Here is a 20,278-nt window from a genome sequence, read left to right on the forward strand (position 1 = left end):
TCTCTGGGCAATATCCACATGTAACAGAAATCCTGTTTACAGAAATTAGTTAAACTCAGATTGGGACAGAGGAAGAGGGTATTAATCCCTGGTCCAAAGTAGGCTTACATATTTTAAGGGCTCACCTACCATTAACATCTTTTTTTGTCTTGTGGTTTATTTTTGGCAATCTGCGTAGAGATGTGAGGGTCCATAATTCTACCTTACTAAATTATGAAGCACTGAGTTATAACTATGTCCTTTATTTTTAAGCTCTATGAAGTTTTAACTATGCTCAGATAGCAAATATAAAAAATAAGCTAAAACACTACACCAAATCCTAATTTCCCTGGCCTGATTTCACGCCTGAGGATTTACAGAATTGAAAATTAAGTTTCTCTCATAATAAATAATAAATAACTGCAGCCTGAATGACTTAACCCTGGGCCAAGATTAGATGACTGCATCAGGAACCAGGCATTACTCTGTTTTACAACAAAAACAGTTTATTTGTGATCCTTGTTTTATACTCTATACATCCTTCACAAATTTAATTTTACATAATCTGAGACTTCATTTAAAACAAACTTTGAGCGGCTAGTTTTTCCCCTAGAACAGAAGGGCTGGTATAAGTTATTATCGGAAAATGAGGTAACGTTTCACAGAACTAGGTTTTTTGTTGGGGGTAAGGGAATGGAAGGGGTAGAGGGGTGTGTGTGTATGTGTGTGTATGTGCGCGCGCACGTGCCCACGCGCATATTTGAGTGTGTGTGTGCGTGTGTTTTTCCTCAAGTTTTAGAGAACTAAATTTGCATTTGTTAAAATCAAAAAATCAAAAGTAGGAAAAGATGTTCTTTACAAATCATTTTTGCGCAAGTTATATGTTCAAAGGAAACCGGATAAAAAGGCTTGTTCTCTCTTCTAATATTCGGGACTGGACTGGATTGTTGCTCAATCAATAGGAATTAGCTTCAGCCATTTGCTAAAAGAATGAGTAGTGGGGAACTGGATAGGTTGGGAATTTCATAACGGGCAACAGAACCATTCTCTTGGGTAAACCTACAGAGAGAAGAAACGGAGAGGACTCCAAATGAGTTTAACAATCCAAAAATCAGGTTAAAAATTCTTAACAGTAATAATATTAACCCTTTCCAGATTAGTCAGTCAATGCATTTGGTTTTAGGAGAGGTCCAGCAATTAGCATCACAAATGTATTCTTTTATTAGGTATGATATTTTGCCTGACAATGACTGCTTTGGGATTCATCTTCTTCTCTCCCCTCCCCCAAAATACAAATTTTCTCTCTCCTCCCCCAAAATATAAATGTAAGTAAGTGATCACTTACTATGATACTATTTTGTAATAATAATACTATTTGGTTGTAATTCTGAAATCACTTTCAAAATACAAATGGCTTTTCTCAAAAGTTTGGTTATGTTTTCTGGGACCAAAATAAATTGTGAAAGTCAAGCCCAACTCTGTCTCTGGAGATTAGCCAACTGGGCTACGGAAGCCCCAACCAATAGAATCCTTAACAAAGGAGAGGGCAACATAACGATAATATTGGCATGGCAAATCTGGAAAGATTAATGGCTTGCTGAAGAATTTCATGATTAAATCAGTTCTTGTGGCCTCGCAAACTTCTGCATACTCAGATAGGTTTTGAAAATCAGCTCCTATTTCTATTCGCTCAGATTTAACCTATATAGAAATCACAAAGCAGCAACAGCAGGTATTTCAGAGCACCAGATGATCAGAGGAACGTTTCCCAACATGCAACAGCTTTACAAAGGCCAAAAGACATGTTTCCCTTACAGCCAAAAGAAAGCGCCATTTAAGTAGTTTTGCATCACAAGAACATTTCTTTAAAAAAAAAAAAAAAACCCTCTTTATGTGGAAAAATGGGGGCATCTTAATATCACACATTTTTGAAGTCAGTTATATGGGACAAAGAGAATGGGAACATTTGCAAGTCAGGCTCTATGTGGACAGAAGCACAGTATTAACAGGACAGAGAATAGTGATTAGGTAAAGAGCAATGGAAGGAATAAAGAATATAGTTTGGACAGAGGATAAAACTGATATAGAAAAGTGTATGCTACCCCTATACTAAGTGGTAATCATTCAATATGTGTTTATATGTTTGATTTATGAGCTCAGATCTAGATTTTAGTACTAATTTCTACCACTTACCAATCAAACACGGGCAAGTTAAGCTCTTTAAAACTCGGTTTGCTCATCTGTAAAATGGAGTCAAATCACTTCCCCAATTTTGTAAGATTATAAGAATCAAATGAGAATGTATACATTTAACTTTGAAACTTTCTATTCTCATTAATCATTCTTATTTTCAGCAGAGAATTAGAAAGTAGAAGAAATTTAAAAACCAGACAATAAAGGAGATTTTAAATTTTAAGCTTAGAAAGAAATACAAAACTTTTGCAACTGAAAAGAGAATTCATGAACTCAGTAGATTAATTTCAATACCTTTATCATTTTTTCCTCATTTGTCTGTGATAATTTGTTACGTCCTTGGACTAGCATGTGCGAGACAAGGAAAAAAATTTCTAAAAATACTAATTATGTACATTAGTTTGGCAAGAAATGGAAGGATGAGAACAGGAATCCTTAAAAAAAGAAAAGAAAAGAAAAGAAAAGAAAAGAAAAGAAAAGAAAAGAAAAGAAAAGAAAAGAAAAGAAAAGAAAAGAAAAGAAAAGAAAAGAAAAGAAAAAAGAAAAGAAAAGAAAAGAAAAGAAAAGAAAAGAAAAGAAAAGAAAAGAAAAGAAAAGAAAAGAAAAGAAAAGAAAAGAAAAGAAAAGAAAAGAAAAGAAACAGAGCACAGGACCCTACACATAATATTCCTAATAATGTTTATCAGAAGGAATTGCTGAATGCTAAAATTTTCATCAGATGGTTTTAGGAGAACAAAAACTTATCTGCATGTAGAGCTTTACATATATGATCTCATTTGATCCTTCCAAGTCTATGAGATAGTTAACAAGTCACACTTCTATGGCATATTGTAAATACTATACTCACAACAATGTTTGAAGGCCCACCATTTTATCATCATCATTATTATTACTCTATTTCCATTTTACAGATGACAAAATTGAGTTGTTGTAAAACTATTAAGTGCTAGAACCAGAAATCAGACTCAGATCTTCTGACTCTAAGATTTGACCACTGTTATCACTGTGTGAATAATTGTCCTCTCTATCTCACAGACCTGCCTCCCAGCAGGTGGCAAAGTCATAACTCAAAACAGATCTTTTGACTCTAGATATAATGTGTGATAAAACTGGTACTTGATGACTAAAAGAACATCTAAAATCCATTTGGACTTTACTATATTCTGCCAAGATGTGTCTTTCATTTTATTGGGAATATATACTAATACAAATTCCTAAGATAGGTATGACCATTATAACAGGATCAAAAAAGGTTTCCATTTGACAGTAGTTTTAAGTCAAAGGCATAACAATGGTAAATGCAATTAGAAAGTATAAAAGCACCAAGATAAGGGCATTATCTAATATGGTTGCTAGTGATCATGTTAAAGATTTTTCCTGGTACTCTAAATACACTACTCACTTCTCTACATGTGCATACACATACACAACCGACATTTTTTTCTTTCTTTCTTTTTTTTTTTGCTGAGGCAATTGGGGTTAAGTGACTTGCCCAGGGTCACACAGGTAGGACATGTTAAGTGTCTGAGGCCAGAATTGAACTCAAGTCTTCCTGACTTCAGGGCTGGTGCTCTGTCCACTGTGCCACCTAGCTGCCCCACAACAGACATTTTTCAAACAACTAATTCAAAAACATGGAGCCCAAGTTAGGGCAAGTATGTATGATCATATTACTGACTCCAAAATGTTCTGCCTCCATTACCACATAAAACTCATTCAAAGTTACCAAAAGAGCCAGGTGGGACAAAACCCATGATTGGCTATTAGTCTTTCTACTGCTTACTCAGTGGTGAAAGAAGATTTCATCCAGCCAACTGAAATCTTCCCTAGAACTTCCATGTTCTCTTTAGAACAGCCAGTCAGTGAGATTATGGAGAGTTATAAAGGACCTTGGAAAAAATCACTGAGTCCAATTGCCTCATTTGAGAAGATGAAAATGGAGCCCAGAAAGCAAAAACTGACTTGCCCAGTGTCAGAGGATGACTTCAGTAAAGCCAGATTTAAAATCTGGTGTCCTGGCTCCCAAGATAAATTCCATTACACTATCCTCTCATTCTTTTCTCTAGACCTTTAATCTATACTGGGATTTAACTCCCAGTTTATATTCTGAAGAAATGAATTGCTACCTGGTTTTTATTGTACTTTCCTAAGTCTTATCACTAAGGTTCAGAAGTATTATAGCTAATTAGGGTTACCTACAACTGAGAGCAGCCTATACAATTTGCACATCCCCAGAATTTAATCCTGCATCACATACTTGTGGCCCTGAGGTTGTCTTTGAATGGAGTGTAAATTGGCTGTAAGGAGAACTCATTAAAATAGTCAAATTCAGTATAAGAAAACAGGCAGTTAGACAAGCAGTCCTTCAACAACCAGGAAAAGCAACAAAGGAAGGAAGCTACTCCAACCAAACCAAGAACCACAAGGTTATGGCATTATTCAGAGTGAATTTTAGTGTGGTCACCATACTAATTGAGTTTCTTAGGGTCCCTCTAGTTAATTGATACGAACCCTGAAATCAAACTGGAGTTTGAACTGCTGGGATAGAGTCAGGAATGGCAGAGGTCAGTAAGAGGTTGTACATACCATAGGCTGGAGCAGCTGTGCTATAGCCATAGGGTGTGCCGTAACCTAGAGCAAACAATGAGATAAGAGATCAAGGCTTTAAAAATTAAAACCAAACCGCACTCATAAAAATGAGCTAGTACATTCACTAAAATATAGAACATTAGAGTTGCAATGATCCTTAAAGATAGAAGTATCCTTAAAACATGTCAGATCTAGAAGGAATCCTAGAAAAATATCTTTATACTAATGATTCTCACTCCTCTATTTCCTTTACAATTTACAAATCAATTGACTGTACACCTGAAATGAAGAAAGAACAATGATTATCACACCCATTTTAGCAGCTAGGGAAATTAAGAAGAGAACAGAACTGATTTGCCCACATACATAGGACTGGTAAATATTAAGTAAAACAGAGGTGGAGCCAAAATGGTGGAGAAAAGGCAGCAACTTGCCTGAGTTTCCCCCAAAACTACAAAAAATACCTTTAAATAATGCCAGAACCCACAAAAGGATAGGGTGAAACAGTTTTCCAGCTAAATGTAATTCAAAAGATCTGTAGGAAAAGTATGTTACACCTAGATGAGAGTGGAGCAGAGTTCAGCACAAATGCACCAGCATGGACCCAACCACAGACCAGGAGTAGGCCTTGGGGGTGACTATCAGCAGTGACAGTGGCTGTATCTAGTAGCTCTCCGTCCACAGACAATAAGGGGGTCAAGGGTCAAACAAGTGAACAGAAGGAGATTACAGGGATTTCTTTCCCAGCCCTTTTCTTTTGCCCACACTCAAATCTGGGTCGTGGCCCCAGAGGGAGGAGCAGCATTAGCACACCAGAGTTTGAAACAAATGTGAAGCAGGAACCTTTAAGGGGCAGAAAAGAGTACTGGCCACTTATTGACCAGAGGGGCAGGAAATATACCTCTCCTTAGATCATACCATCTTACAAGAGCCAAAAACAGGGATCACTAGAAATATCTCTGGAAAAAAACAGCATAAAACCTCTAAAGCCCTACTTTACCAAAAAGCAAGAAACAGACTGGGAAAACCAAGTAAAAACCAGGGAAAATTCTGACAAACAATTAATACAACAAACTTTGGGACCTAGAGCAGGGAAATCCTAGTATGAGTCCTAATTGGCGCTAATATTTTTTTCCCTCTCAGGAAAGAGCAATCACATCCCATGTCTAAACTTCAGTGTCTTCATTTCTAAAACTGACTGGGCTGGATACATGAAAGGACCTTAAAGATCATATAGTTCAATCCAACTTTAATTTAAGTATCTGCTCAAAGGAACAAAATCAGAAATGTGAACGCCTGTCTTTCTCTTATAGCTCAAATTCAAATTTCCCTTCTATCATGCTATTTTCTGTCAATCCCTGCAAGTTTTATAGAGTATAATGCAAAAAAGCATAGAAATCTGTGAAGAACTGGATTATATCCCATGTCTTCTTATTCCAGGTACAGAATTTCTCTTACCATTCTAAATTCTTTTATCAAGTTAAAGACCAGCAAAAATTAATTTTCATCTGTAAATTTTTACTTAGAGCTTTAAGAAAACCAATATTCACTTGCAAGCATCTGTAAAAGACAATAGTTAACAAGGACATCACAGACACAAGCAAACTAAACATGAATTACTTGATGAATTTACATGTAAGAAAAAGAAAAATAATAATCGCAACTCACATTTACAAAACATTTTGTAGTAACAAAACCCATTCACTTTTATCTCCCATGTGACTCTAAGAGAGAGTTAACCATGGTTTAAGATTTCCTCACTTATCACCAAAAAGGATTGGTAAACAGAGAGAAAAACTTGGGAGATTACTTAAAACAATCTTTTCGTGATGTTGGTAGAGAAATTGATATATCCACAATCATTCAAGGATTTTTATAAAGGTATTAAGGAGCAGATGAAATGAATTTTTCACGATTATATCAATGACTGGTACTAACTCAGGTTTTCTCACCTCAAGTCACAGCTTTTGCCTTCACATCACAGCCATGTATCCAAGGCCTTTAGGTTAAGTTATTGTATTTCCTAATCTTATAATAGGGAAAAGCATTATGGTTGAGTGGCGAAAAGATACTATGGATTTAATCAGTAAACTTGAATTTGAATCATAGTTTTACTTTATGACCTTAGTAAATTCCCCTGGATATTGGGGGGAGGTTTCTCATCTAAAAAATATCAGCAATAATAACAGCTGCAGAAATCAAATGGATCATTGTAAGATTGATTTGTAACCAAAAAATGCTCTATAAATTTAATATTAGAAAGGACATCTCTTTACCATGAGCTCACTCAAGTAGTGAACATAAGTAGTAAGCATGAGACACAAAAATAAATCAGAAGAAACAAAATAATGTTAACAAAAGAAAGCCTACCTCTACACATATCAACTCCAGGCAAATATATTATACATCAATTACTATTTCAATTACATCAGTAAATAAATCAATAAAGATACTATTCAAAGTATGCCAGCTTCCATAATAGAGCTCTTTTAAAAAAATAAAAAGCAGAGCCACACGAAAAATTGAGCTATAGGAAAATATGGTGAACACATTTTTTAAAACTCAGGAGATAACAGGTCTGAAGTAAATTCATTTCTCTGATACTTCTCAGTTGTATAAAATCATACCACCACTCATTTTACAAATAAAGATTAACTCAAATCTTATGCCACTTTCTTTTAAAAAAAAAAAAAAATCCCATCAGCTCCTTTTCATGAGGAAATGTGAGCTCCAACAGTCATCTAATAACAAAAATACTAATTTTCAAAGATGAAGACATTGGAGAATGTCAAGAAGAGACAGGATATATATATTTATGTCCCTTGCTCTAGTTATATCATATGTGAAATATTAAGTCCAAGTGTAGCTGACACAATTTCAAGAATAACACTGACAAGCTAAAACTTCTAGAGAGGAGAGTAAAGGGTCTGGTAACCATAATATATATACACACACATAATATGTCAAAAGTTAACAGCTATAGCCCTTTGAAGGTTGAAATAATAAAAACACAATGAATTTATTAGGAGACCTGGGTTCAAGTCTCATTTTTAGTACTTATTAGATGTGAGCAAATTATAATTGGAGTGTCAATCCTCATATGTCAAACAAAATGCAGCAATATCAGCAACTATTTACAGAGAATTGTAAACACAAGGTTTTTATTAATAAAGCACTTCAGAAAGTTAGAGAAAGCCAAATATTATAATCATGAATTCAAAGAACTAGAGAAAAATATTGGGTTATAAATGGAAAGAGGATTACTGTCTTCAAGGATTTGAAGGGCTGTACTGGAGAGAACTAAGAAGTTACAAGGAAGTAAGTTTCAAAAGGAAAAACAAAATCAGAGAACTTCAGAGCTAAAAAGGATCTCAGAAATTTAGTTCAACTCCCTCCATATGTGCAAGAACATGTCTCTAACATGAATTAAAAACAATGTTCAGAACATTAAATTTTCTCATATTTAATCTCATCTAGTGCTACTTCTTCTAAATAACTCAGTAGAAGCTTTTTTTTTTTTTTTTTAAAGTACACATATTGGAGCAGCTACATGGTGCAATGGAACGAGCACTAGCCCAGACGTCAGGAGGACCTGAGTTCAAATCTAGTCTCAGACCCTTAACACTTCCTGGGTGTGTGACTCTGGCTAAGTCACAATCCCAATTGCCTCAGGGAAAAAAAAAAAAGCGAGAGAGAGAAATAGAAAAAAAGAGAGAGAAAAAGAGAGAGAGAGAGAGAGAGAGAGAGAGAGAGAGAGAGAGAGAGAGCGCGAGCGCGCATATATTATAGAATGATTTTATGTTAATCAGTTTATACACATTTATATCACTCAATAAGCATTGCTTGCTATGAGGTATATGCTTAGGATATAAATATAAATAATGTAACAATCCCAATTCTCAAGGATGCACAGTCTAACTAGGGAAACAAGTACACAGAAACCTATTAGCAGAATAAATATAAAATAAAAAATAAATACAAGGTAGTCTGAGAGTAAGAGTACAAAGGCTTCATGCACACAATATGTAGGAGGAAGAAAAGAATGACACAAGACAGGAATAAACAGAGTTTTATTTCAAATGCAGAGGAAAGCTATTGCCAAGGTATGGTGATGAGAAATGGAATACCACATGAAAGGAAGACAAAGATGAACAAAGTAGTTGCAACATGCTGCCTAAGGAGTAGTAGTATCCAGTAAGTCTGGAAAGATGTAGAGAGCCACCAAGGTATAGAAGGTATTAAAAACTAAACAAAAGAGTTTATATTTGATTGTAGGAGTAAAAAGGAAGAACTTGGAACTGCCTCGACAGGGAAAGTGACATGATCAGACGCTAAGAAAATCATTTTGGTTACAACAGGGAGGAAAGAGTAGAATGAAAGAAAAAACAAACAAAAAAAAAAAATTAAAGCAGCAGAACCAATGAGGAAGCAAGGTAATAATCTAGGTGAAAGATGACATTGAAATAGCTTAGAAAGTAGGGATGGGATATAGAAATGGTACGACCTAGCAACTGAGAAGATATGTGGGATAAGAAACAGTGAGGAATTGAGCATAATGCTAAGGATATGAAACTTAAGAGATGCCTTTGACAAAAATAAGGAACTGGTAAGAAAAGTGGGTTCTGAAGGAATGAAAATGAGCTGTTTTGGACATGACTATTTTGAGATGTCTCTAGGATATCTACAACTAGACAATTATTGATATAGGACAGAAGCTTAAGAGATTCAAGACTAAATATGCAGCACTGTGACTCATCTGCATATAGATTATTTTTAATCCAAAGGGAGTTTATGTATTCTTAGTAATACAATGATGCAGGACAGTTATAAAGGACTCATGATGAAAAATACTATTCACCTCCTGAGAAAGAACTGATAGACTCTGAATTCAGATCAAAGCATACTACTTTTCACTTTGTTTTTTTCCATGGGTAATTTTTTTGGTCTGTGGCTTTTTTTTCTCACAATATGACTAATATAAAAATGTTTTTCATGACAGCATAAGCTATATCAAATTTCTTCTTTCTCAATGGGGGAGGGAAAGAATTTGGAATTCAAAATTTTAAACATGAATATAAAAACTGTTTTTACATTTAATTAGAAAAATAAAGTATTTTTTATGAATTTTAAAAAAAAATTTTAAGGGAGTGATGAAGTCACCAAGAGTATAAGAAAGAAGGGCCAATGAGAGAGCTTTAGGAAATATTCAGTTAGGGGCCATGACATGGAAGAAAATCCAGCAACAGAAATAGAGGAATAATCTGAAAAATTAGGGAAAAAACAAGGAATATAATACTATCAAGAAAACCCATAGAAAAGTATTCAAGAGAAGAAGGGAGTCAACAGTGTCAACTGCAGCATATAGCTACATCAAGAAATAATGAGAATCAAGAAAAGACCATCAGTTAAGTGAGAGGATGAGATGAAATGAGATACCACACTATCAAGAGTTATAAGGAAGAGGCAGAGAAGTAAATATAATGAGTATAGACAGCTTTTACAAGGATACAGAAAGAGGGGTTGATAGGATCTAGTATGAGTTTTTAAAGAAAGGGGGGAAATAAGAGAATGTCTGAAGGCAGTGAGGAAGGAACAATTAAACACAGAGAGGTTTAAAGGAGAAAGAAAAGGAATGGGAACAGCGAGAGGAGAGGAAAGGGAGGAAGGGGATAAAGGGCACCTCATTAATGGAGCCTAGGCAAAAGGAGGAGAGAATAGAGAGTGCCATCAAGGAGTTCTGAGATGAAAAGAAGAGGAGGAAATTCAACAGCAATGATCTCAGCATTTTATTCTTTTGTGTATCTGCAGGCAGCACAATGTACTGTCAAGATCTGAATGCAAACCCAGGTCTTCTATTTACTAGTCATTTGGCCCTGGACTAATCTTTTCACCATTCAACTAGTTTCCTCATCTGCCAAACAGGATTAACATGAGAGGTGTGGTTTGTAAAACATGAAGCACTTGAGAAATGGAAGATTGTTGTTTTGGTTTAATTTTTTTTTTAAAACACCCCAAAGACTAAGGATGGGGAGAGGGGGTGTAATTGTCAAAGTTCAGTTGAGGAAGAAAGTCAAAATCTTTTGGAGATAGATAGGCTTGGAGACCCAATTTCAAATTTGGCCTCTGATCAAGTAATTTAACCTGTCTTCCTAATCAATCGTAAAATAGGGATCATAGCAAAGATCAAATGAATATTTATAGAACATTTGTCATAGCACACTGCTTGAGACAAAGTAAGTACTGATTGCTTATCCCCACCCCACCCCACCCCAAATATGGTATCCTACCTGGAGCTATGTAACCAGGGGCAGCTGCAGCGCCAACAAAAGCTCCTCTTGCCAGGGTTCCTCTTCCTCTTCCTCGAGCTGCCTGGACAGCTGCGGACACAGCTGTATTTACTACACCCTTGGCCTGTTACCAATAACATACTGTTAATTACTTATAGAAATTGGAAATGTAATCATCTTACCTCTTTAATGCATATATTATAAACATATCAAGATACTGAAAAAGACCTACAGTTTCATAAGATTATATGTTCTTTCTACTGACACAAATCCCAATCCTTTTATTTCATAGTGAGATAATATATTTTTTTAAACTCATGGTTACCAATTTTCTGGTTGAATCTTTATTTCCATGACTAGACAAGTCCTTAGAGGTTATTGACAAGTCTGTCATTGGGCTATAAATTCAAAGACATTCAAGTTTAAGCACTACTAGAATTTGTACTCTGTGGTGATTTTCTTCTTTAAAATAATACTGGTTCTCTCTGGGAGGTTTCTTGGGGAGGTTTTCTGGAAGCAGCCTTAGTTTCAGTTAAAAGTAATAATAATCTCAAAATGCAAGCCAGCTGATAAAATGCAAACGTTTATTTTTTTTCCTTCCAAAACAGCCCGGTTAGTTTTTCTTAGAGGCCTATCTTTTTGCTTGGTTCCAAGAGCTCTTGCAGTTGTCCTTGTCTCTGCTTTCTTCAGCCTCCAGCCAGCACCAAGATGAAAGTTGGAATGGAATCTGTCTTGCCTCCAAGAGAGGGCTTGTGGGCTTCTTCCCAGAGTGCTCCTCTCCGATCCCTGGCAATGTTCTGAAGTAATTCACTTGAATGGCTTCCTGAAGCTCTATTTATGCTCCTTCTCCAAGAGTGGGATTGTGGGTTTTCTCCCAGAGTGCTCTCTGGCCCTAAGAGCTTCAAGGGAGGTGTGAATTCACAAAGTTACAAAGTTAACTTTGTGAATCTCCCATACTTGTGAACTCCAATGAGTATTTAAATACTTCTTGCTTATATGAGCTCTCTAAAGGTGTGAACACAAGCATTGTTTCTATCAGTTGTACTTAGTACCTTGTTTCTTCTGGCCCATAACATCTCCTTGTAAGCTCAGATCAATCATACTGAACCATGCTAAATTAGATAATTATTGTCTCTATCAACTCTAATGACTTAACAATTTGTAAAGATTCCAACAGTACTTCACTGGCACAATACTGTTGGAATCTTTACAAACTGTTAAGTCATTAGAGTTGATAAGAGACAATAATTATCTAACCTAGTGTCAGAAGATATCATGTCTGTCATTCAAGGACAAGCTGAGAAAAGTACAAAAGCTCATCATCAGAAAGCTAGATATAGAAACTCAGAAAAATGTCTAAAGTGTAGAAAGGATTATAATCTGTGTCAGTAAAAGTGGAATCCAAACTAATATAGATTTCTGTAGAGTTCAAATAATGTTACAGTTCTTATTGTTTCTCCTGTGCAACAAGTCTGGTAGTTAAAACTAATAAAAGTTGTGAATTCTACTACAAAATACTGTATCACAAAAGAAAAGAATCAGACAATCCATCAAAAGTTGACCCATCCATCACTAGATTATTTCAACATATATCTGGAAAAATATTATTAACATCAAAATGAAACCCAGGGAAGCCTTTAGGATTTTGAAGCCATGGTCACTAAAAATGATTTTAAAGACCTCTATCTTTAGAAGACTTTTATTTAAATTCCAGCTCTTAAAGTAACAAGCTGTAGCAATTCTTAGAAAAGTGACTTCCCCTCTCAATGACTCAGTTTCTATAAAATGTTGATAACATGCATTGTTGACCTTACTGTAAAATACTGTAAAATAATAACTTTGTAAGCCTTTAAGCATAATAGCCATTATTATTACCAACATTTAAACAATTCCCAAGCAAAATTCAACTTGTAGGGGAGAAGGAAGATTTGAAATAGTGCTGAAAATAAAATAAGACAATGTTGGTAAAATTTGATAATTCCTTTCTAAAAAGGACTTACAACTTTATGTCCACTTCTAATTTAAATATCAGAAATTACTATGTTCGTATCCAAACGATGAATTTAGTGATCTAAGAAATAGATGTCAAAGAAAAACACTTTTTAATTTATTCAAAAGCATCTCATCCTCTTCCATCCCTTTAGCTTTTTTTCTGTTACAACTATATTATGTTCCACTGACAAAGTAATTTTCACAAGAAAAAAGTTAAGACCATAAGCCATACCTGAGGAATAATCTTCTTTTTCTTATTATTTGCTGCATTGGGTCCTGAAAATAGCTTCTCCAGGGCAGCTAATGCTGCACTGGCTTTTGCTACCTTCTTATTTGGACCTGCACCACGGAATTTCTGTCCATCTACTTCTACCTGAAATAAAAAGTTGCACTTTTACTCATGAAAGCAACCATATTTTACTTCACTAAGATTTTTAAACAGAAATACATTAAATTTGGAGGGAAATTCTGCCCTTTTTCCCCAATACCAGGACATGAAATTATCTAAGTGTAAAACAGCAGATACCACAAGGACCTTAAGTTAAAAGATGTCCCCAAAAATTATTCTCAAATGGATAAGAGTATTTTTTCCTCTCTATTTTCTATAGATGTCAAGATGAGCTATTTGACCATCTATCCTCCTTTTACCCTTTTTTCTTTATGAGAAAAAATAAAAGTAAAGCATTTCTTGCTTTCATCCACAACCTTTTCAGCTCCAATGATATTAGTGATACCTTGCCTATAACCTCTACCTACTGGTCCTAGTTTTGACCAAAGTAAGCCAAACCAGACACAGTGTAGATTTCCAATGCATTTCCTAAACACAATGCTCCAAATATAATAGAATAAAAACAGAAGAAAATGGGACTAACAACTCTTTTGCCCTAAATACTGGTCTTTTATTCAGGAAATGTAAAGCTACAACTTTCCTGGAAGACAGATCCTTTGAAATGACTCAAAGATTGGCTCCCACCCTTATTAAACTCACCTCCATAACAAATCGCTTATCATGGCTTCCACCCGTTTCAGAGATGAGTTCATATTTGAGACCTCTTCTTTTTTCATTGAGCTCCATGACAGGGTTCTTACCACTCGCTGTAAGGATAGGGCCCTGAGTTCTTACCTGAGAAAACAAAAGAAAACTTGGGAAAATGTATCATAAAATTTCACAAATCTGAGTAGCCTAATTCAGAAAGTAACTTGCTGGAGGGGGGGGGGGGGGGGGCGCGCAACTTAGCAGAAATACACAATTTAAAGCTAGAAATCAAGTATTGTTATATCCATCACATAGACGAAGAAATCAATTTAGCAGACAAAACACTCTTTAAATAAACCAATCTATGTCCTATAATTTACTTATTAAATGATTTCTACATTGCAAAGTATGGCTAAGAGCAGAAATGGAGAAGGAACTCATTTACAAAGGAGAAACAAAAACATTCTCAATGGGAAGGAGCAAAATGAGTTATCCAAAATCATATTCCTACTGGGGCATAAAATAAAAATGTAGAATAAAAAGATCATACATGATTTGAAGTCAAAAGATCCAAATTTAAATATAGCACCAAAATTTATTCTCTCAGTGAATATAGGCAAGTCACTTTCCTTTCTGAGGCTCAATTCAATCATCTATAAAAATGAAAGAATAATTCCTGCACTACTGACCAAATATGATTAGATTATATTCTGTAAACCAAAAGGATAAGCAGAAATTGGAGCAGTAATTACTCATTAGCTCAATTTCCTCATCTGGAAAATAGAGTTAATAACTTGCACTACCTTGCTTCACAGTATAGTATAAAGTACTATATAAACATTAGTAAACATTTTTAATTTTCTAAGAATCTAAGACTTCATGTCAAGTGTCTATCCTCCCTTTCCCTGACAGATTATATGATATACTTTCATATCTTAGACAACAGTCTTTTTAACTTATAGTTGAAGATTTTATCACTGTTACTCCAATCTGGTGATAGAGCCTCTGTGAACTTAATTAGGCTGTTTCTAAGATGACAGATGGTCTTCCCATTTTGGTAACATTTGCCAAAACTTCTAGTTTAATTACAAAACCTTCAAAAACCTAGGATTATCTCCTCAACATAACAAGGTACTACATCATTGAAAATACTGAAGAGGATTCTGAAAATCATATATTGCTATCAAAATTTGGCCATTATCAAGAAGAGGTATAGAATCCAAGTATCCCAAATCAGTGTTCATTCTTAGCCACCTTTCCAAACTACTCCATTCTCAAAAAAGAAAAGTAGTTTTTCAGCCACTGTAGCTATTCACCAATATTTAATCTAAGAAAGCATCACTACACCTTCCATTTTAAGAAAGGCATATAAAATAATCACATACCAGAGGAAACATTACACATCATTAATAAAAGGCTGCAAATCTATAGGTCTAATAAGGGCTTTTCTTTCAACAAGCCTATATAAGTAAGAAGTGAAGATATTATTCCATTTTACAGATGGGTAACTGATACTAATACACAACTTGTCAGGATCTACAGTTAATAAATGACACTATTATTCTTATTATTAAGTCTCTTAATTAGCCAGTGTGTGTTTGTTAAAAGGATTATGTTTATCATAGTCTGGGGAAAAGTCCAAGAAGTATAATTTCAACAAATCTTCTTACTTCTTTGGCAGGAAACACTTTTACTTAAGAACATATTAACTCCAAGCTCATATTTAAAACTTGCATTTCAGTTTCTAAAATCTTTTTTTTTAAGTTGATAAAAAATAACTTACGAAAACTAGGTTTTTATTATTGCCTCTACCCACTCATTAAGTTATGCTCCCATGCTTCCACATGGGGAGATTATAATCTCAGCCTTGAAGATCGTACTACAGCAAAGCATAAATTCTGACAACTTCTACCAAATTGGAAAGCTTCACACATGGGCCCAAGAAACTATGTCTGCTATCAGAACAGTATGATAACTTAAGTATAGCGAGTCTTATCATCACTGAAGAAAGTTTTACATTCATAGCAAACACTGACCCTAAGGATCTGATTCCCAATCTTTCTTGAGTATGATCAATTTCTTAACTACTACCATAGGAGAATCTGCAAAAGTTTGCATTAATAATTATAAATGGTGATGAAAACAACAATGCTTGGTACATATAGGAATTCATAAATCCCTTTCAATAACTCCGCAAACCCCCAGTAGTCCAATACTCATAGGCTAGGAACATTCCTAGGGCTGATATCTGTATTAAAAAAACCAGCCACAGCAATAAGAACTATCAAAGTAAAAAATTAATTGATTATTCCTTGTCTGCCAATCAAGTCTAAGACTATTTTTCAAAAATGTGACAGGTTTCATTGGTGATATCACTTCTTTTTTGTTTTGTGTAACTGGATGAATGAGATAGATGGAAGGGTATGAACCTTTGCTTCTTTATGACTATAATGTTGCATTTCATAGACAATTATATATAAAACCCAAGAATGTATCCTTATATATATACTAACAAAATCAATGTGTCTCTCTCTCTCTGGTTCATATTATCACAGGCCATATTGGTTTCCTCTTCTCATGTACCACAGAAAAAATCTTATATATGCATCTGGTTTTGTAATTATTTTGAATTTCAGTCTTTCCTGATGAAACACTTATTTACTACATGTTACCATTCTTGTGCCATCTCCCCAAATAGATGGGTCATTTTCTTCTAGAAAGGGACCATACCTTACATTTCTTTTCTTTCCAGAGTGCCTGAAAAAGCTGGACATACAACACATGTCAAAAATCAATAAGGCCGTGACTGTTGTGGACAATGAATGAAAATTTCATCAAAACAAAATTTTCTTTAGTCATACTGAAAAAAAGTTTTTCTAAATGCCTTTAAATTCAGTGAGAGATATCTTCTGAGGAAATAATGTGAAATTCACATTCTTGGCTCACAATGGCAGAAATTAACAGTATTTTCCATTTTAAACTATTTTCTATATATTATCTCATTTCATCTACAGAATATTGCACAAAATGTTACTCCTCCCATTCAAAGAAACTCACCCACGGTCAATGATAATAAGTTTAGACTCCAACCTTGATCTACTGACTCCTAGGTGGTCTAGCCTCTTATATAATTGCCAATATAATATTCATTCCACCTATAAGACTCCCATCAAACACTCAATTTCAGAGAGCAGGCACTCTAAAGTTAGGGCAAATTCGATGTTTTAAATTTAAAGCTTAAGCAGCTTGCTTTTCATATAACAAGTCTTTAAATATTACCAAGTCTTTAAATATTACCAATTGATGGTAAGCATAGAGGTTTCATGGACCCTCTGTAGATGTTACTGACAAACCTCCTTGTCACATCCAGGTTTTAAATAACTAATACACACACACACACACACACACACACACACACACACACACACACAATCATACCTCTAAGGTACTGGAGGTTTCGGTTGTAGAATTTCCAGTATTATTGCTTGAGTTTGAAGACACTGTTTCATTTTTGCCTTCATTATCTGACTTTTCATCAGAGCTCATACATTCAATATCTGCATCAAAACCTGTAGGATAGCCCATTGCCTGCAAAACCTAAATGAATCAAAATAAAATGCAAAATAGTTAAAATTAATAAACTTTAAATTAAATTAATTTAAACTACCACAGATCTAAATATATGGATGAAAGGAAATTTTAGTTTGGGAGTGGGGGGTGAGGAGGAGGTTATCAGTGATATATTGTAATTGTTGTTAGAAGAGGAGATAAATTAAACGTTAGAAAAATCAAGTTCAGACAATGACAGAAATGAAATTCTAAATTTTTTTCTACACTCCCTATTCTATATAGTCACATCTTGATTAGATTCTAAGTGACATCAGATTATATATATATATATATACATATATATATATATAGATATATATAGATATAGAGATACAGATACAGATATAGATATATATAGATAGATATGTAAATATAAAACCATTATCTATATATATAACTACTTAAACAACTAAATGATTACTCATCAATGTACTCAAATATGAGAAAAATGTATTATTTTGGAGGCAAAATTTTAGAATATATAGATAAATAAGCCCAATGAATTTACCTTCACTGCTACATGAAGTTTTGCTGTTTTCTTAGATGGTCCTGATGCTTCATATGTTGTGCCATCCACATCTACAGACATTGTAAAGACAGGTGCATGAACAGGGCCAGACTGGGATAAGAGTTTATACTGGAGACCAGGTCTGATCTGGTTTAGCCTCATCAGAGCATTCATTAGATCTATTGCTTTACTGTCCAGAACTATGAAAAGATGGGAAATAATAAGAAAAAAGAATGAGAAAAGCATTATTATTCTTACAGATAAATAAGTGACCTTTGCTCCAGAAAAACAACAACAGTTTCAAAAGAGGGGGTTTAAGCATGGCACATAGTTGGCCAAAAATCTGCTTTCACTTCGTGTGGTTTAATTCATGGAAACTTCAAGATTCTTCACACCTCACATCAAAAACCACTTCCTATTTAAGGTGGGGCTTTCCTGGGCACCCACTCCTCAAAAAAAAAAAAAAAGGTTCTTAAGATATGTACATGTTGTAATAATTCCCTTAATAAACTATAAGCTCCTTGTAGTTAAGACTATGTTCTTTTTGTTTCTGTATCCTCAGAACAGAGCATAATGTCAGATACACAAGAAATCAATCAGAATGTAAGCTGACTGGTAATTCAAAATTTAAAATTTGGCAGGGTAGGTTCCTACTCCATTATTAAACATCACAGTCCCTCCACAACTAAGTCAACAACTAATAACTAAACTCTTATTTTCAATATTGTATATTTTATGCACTTATATAGTCATATGCCATTCTATTCCACCAGCAGCCATGACTGGAACAAAATAATCATGAGGTGATGGCTAAGTGCTCAATAGTGAAGACCTTTCCTGTCCTTAATAAGGCTGGTCCCAGCCCTTTAAGATATCTCAATGCTGTAGAATTTGCCAAAGCATGCATTTGGCTAGAACAGCCTATCCAAAATCCTGTGTCATCTCCATACCACAATGAAGCATCAGAGTACAGCTCTGACAGAAGAGATTTTCTCACTATCCTCACTTAATTCAATATTTTGAATGAAGGAGTTATCATTATACTGTAGTGAGTTATTCCTTCCATTGACATAAAATGCAATCTATTAAATGGTCTTCATGAAAATCCTTGATTCAAAAGAAAAATTTTTTCATCCAGTGGTCAACTTTCTTATAAAAATCCTCTTATGCTCTTCTAAACTGATCCTTAGATAACACAAACATTGGGTTGGCAAGACTGACTCAAAGCCTATTCTATGGGTATAATTTTTGTGAAGAGTCATCTTCACAGCATGATGAATCATGTGTAGATGACTTTAGAAGAGTTAACCTGAATAATAATTTCTATGTTTGGAACTATGAACCTAACCTTGAAAAATATTGCATTATTGCTCATGAACAGTAAAATGAATTTAAGAAATTAAAGCAGAGACTCAAGAGATAGTCACATTACATTAAACATCTGTATTTACCTTTCAATAGTCTCAAAACTCATTAATTTTTTAACTTCTTTGTCTATTAGATACTAGTGTCTTTTCCAGATCATATCTATTTTAACTGAATAAACATGAGAAATACAATCTATACATACTCTTTCTTAAGTTTCGCTTCATCTTTTTATTGGGATCTTTATCATCTAATCCATCTTCAAAAGGTCTCTTCAGAGCTGAAGAACCAGCACCTGAGAAAAGTTAGTCAAAAATGGAATTAAGAAATGTCATCACACTTCTGTCACCCAAAACAATATACAAAACATTGTCATCCCAACAATTCCTTGAAAACTGTAGCAAAAGGCATTATTACCGCCATTTTACAGATGAAAAAAAATGAGGCTAAGGTAAAGATACATAGTCAAGTCAACACTCAAAACGCATCTTTACTAATGCCCAATTCCAGTATATTTTCAACTATATCCAGCTGTTTCATTTCTTTCACATAAGATTAATATTCTGAAAAGGCAACTTTACAAACCTCTTAGCCTAATAGAGTTTCTTATGACAAATGTTGTCTGATTATATTTGTGCCATTTGATTTAAAAATAAAGCTGCTATTATACAAACTGAAGTGTGTCATAAACAGGCAAATGTCTTGTCACTACCTTTACTTTGGGGAATAATTTTACTTCTCGTGGAACCCTCAACTGTATAGTTCCTAAAAGTTCTAATC

At 34.5% G+C, this 20,278-nt stretch overlaps 1 protein-coding gene across 6 annotated transcripts in view; it reads right to left on the bottom strand.

Moving 5' to 3' along the window:
• Positions 1-467: 467 nt before the first annotated feature.
• Positions 468-20,278, bottom strand: part of STRBP (spermatid perinuclear RNA binding protein) — a 134,732-nt gene continuing 114,921 nt past the window's right edge. For 5 of the 6 annotated variants that reach the window (XM_051979604.1, XM_051979603.1, XM_051979607.1 and 2 more), the window contains 8 exons: positions 19,704-19,793; positions 18,134-18,333; positions 17,455-17,613; positions 14,029-14,163; positions 13,273-13,413; positions 11,049-11,172; positions 4,759-4,803; positions 468-1,038 (listed from right to left, as the gene is read on the bottom strand). In XM_051979604.1, the coding sequence (XP_051835564.1) occupies positions 962-1,038; positions 4,759-4,803; positions 11,049-11,172; positions 13,273-13,413; positions 14,029-14,163; positions 17,455-17,613; positions 18,134-18,333; positions 19,704-19,793 (971 nt within the window). In that variant the 3' untranslated portion in view covers positions 468-961. Of the gene's footprint in view, positions 1,039-4,683; positions 4,804-11,048; positions 11,173-13,272; positions 13,414-14,028; positions 14,164-17,454; positions 17,614-18,133; positions 18,334-19,703; positions 19,794-20,278 lie in introns of all 6 variants that reach the window. The other variant, XM_051979605.1, reaches the window with a different exon arrangement.

The sequence above is a fragment of the Antechinus flavipes genome, chromosome 2 (genome assembly GCF_016432865.1).
Source record: "Antechinus flavipes isolate AdamAnt ecotype Samford, QLD, Australia chromosome 2, AdamAnt_v2, whole genome shotgun sequence".
In the NCBI taxonomy this organism is placed as follows: Eukaryota; Metazoa; Chordata; class Mammalia; order Dasyuromorphia; family Dasyuridae; genus Antechinus; species Antechinus flavipes.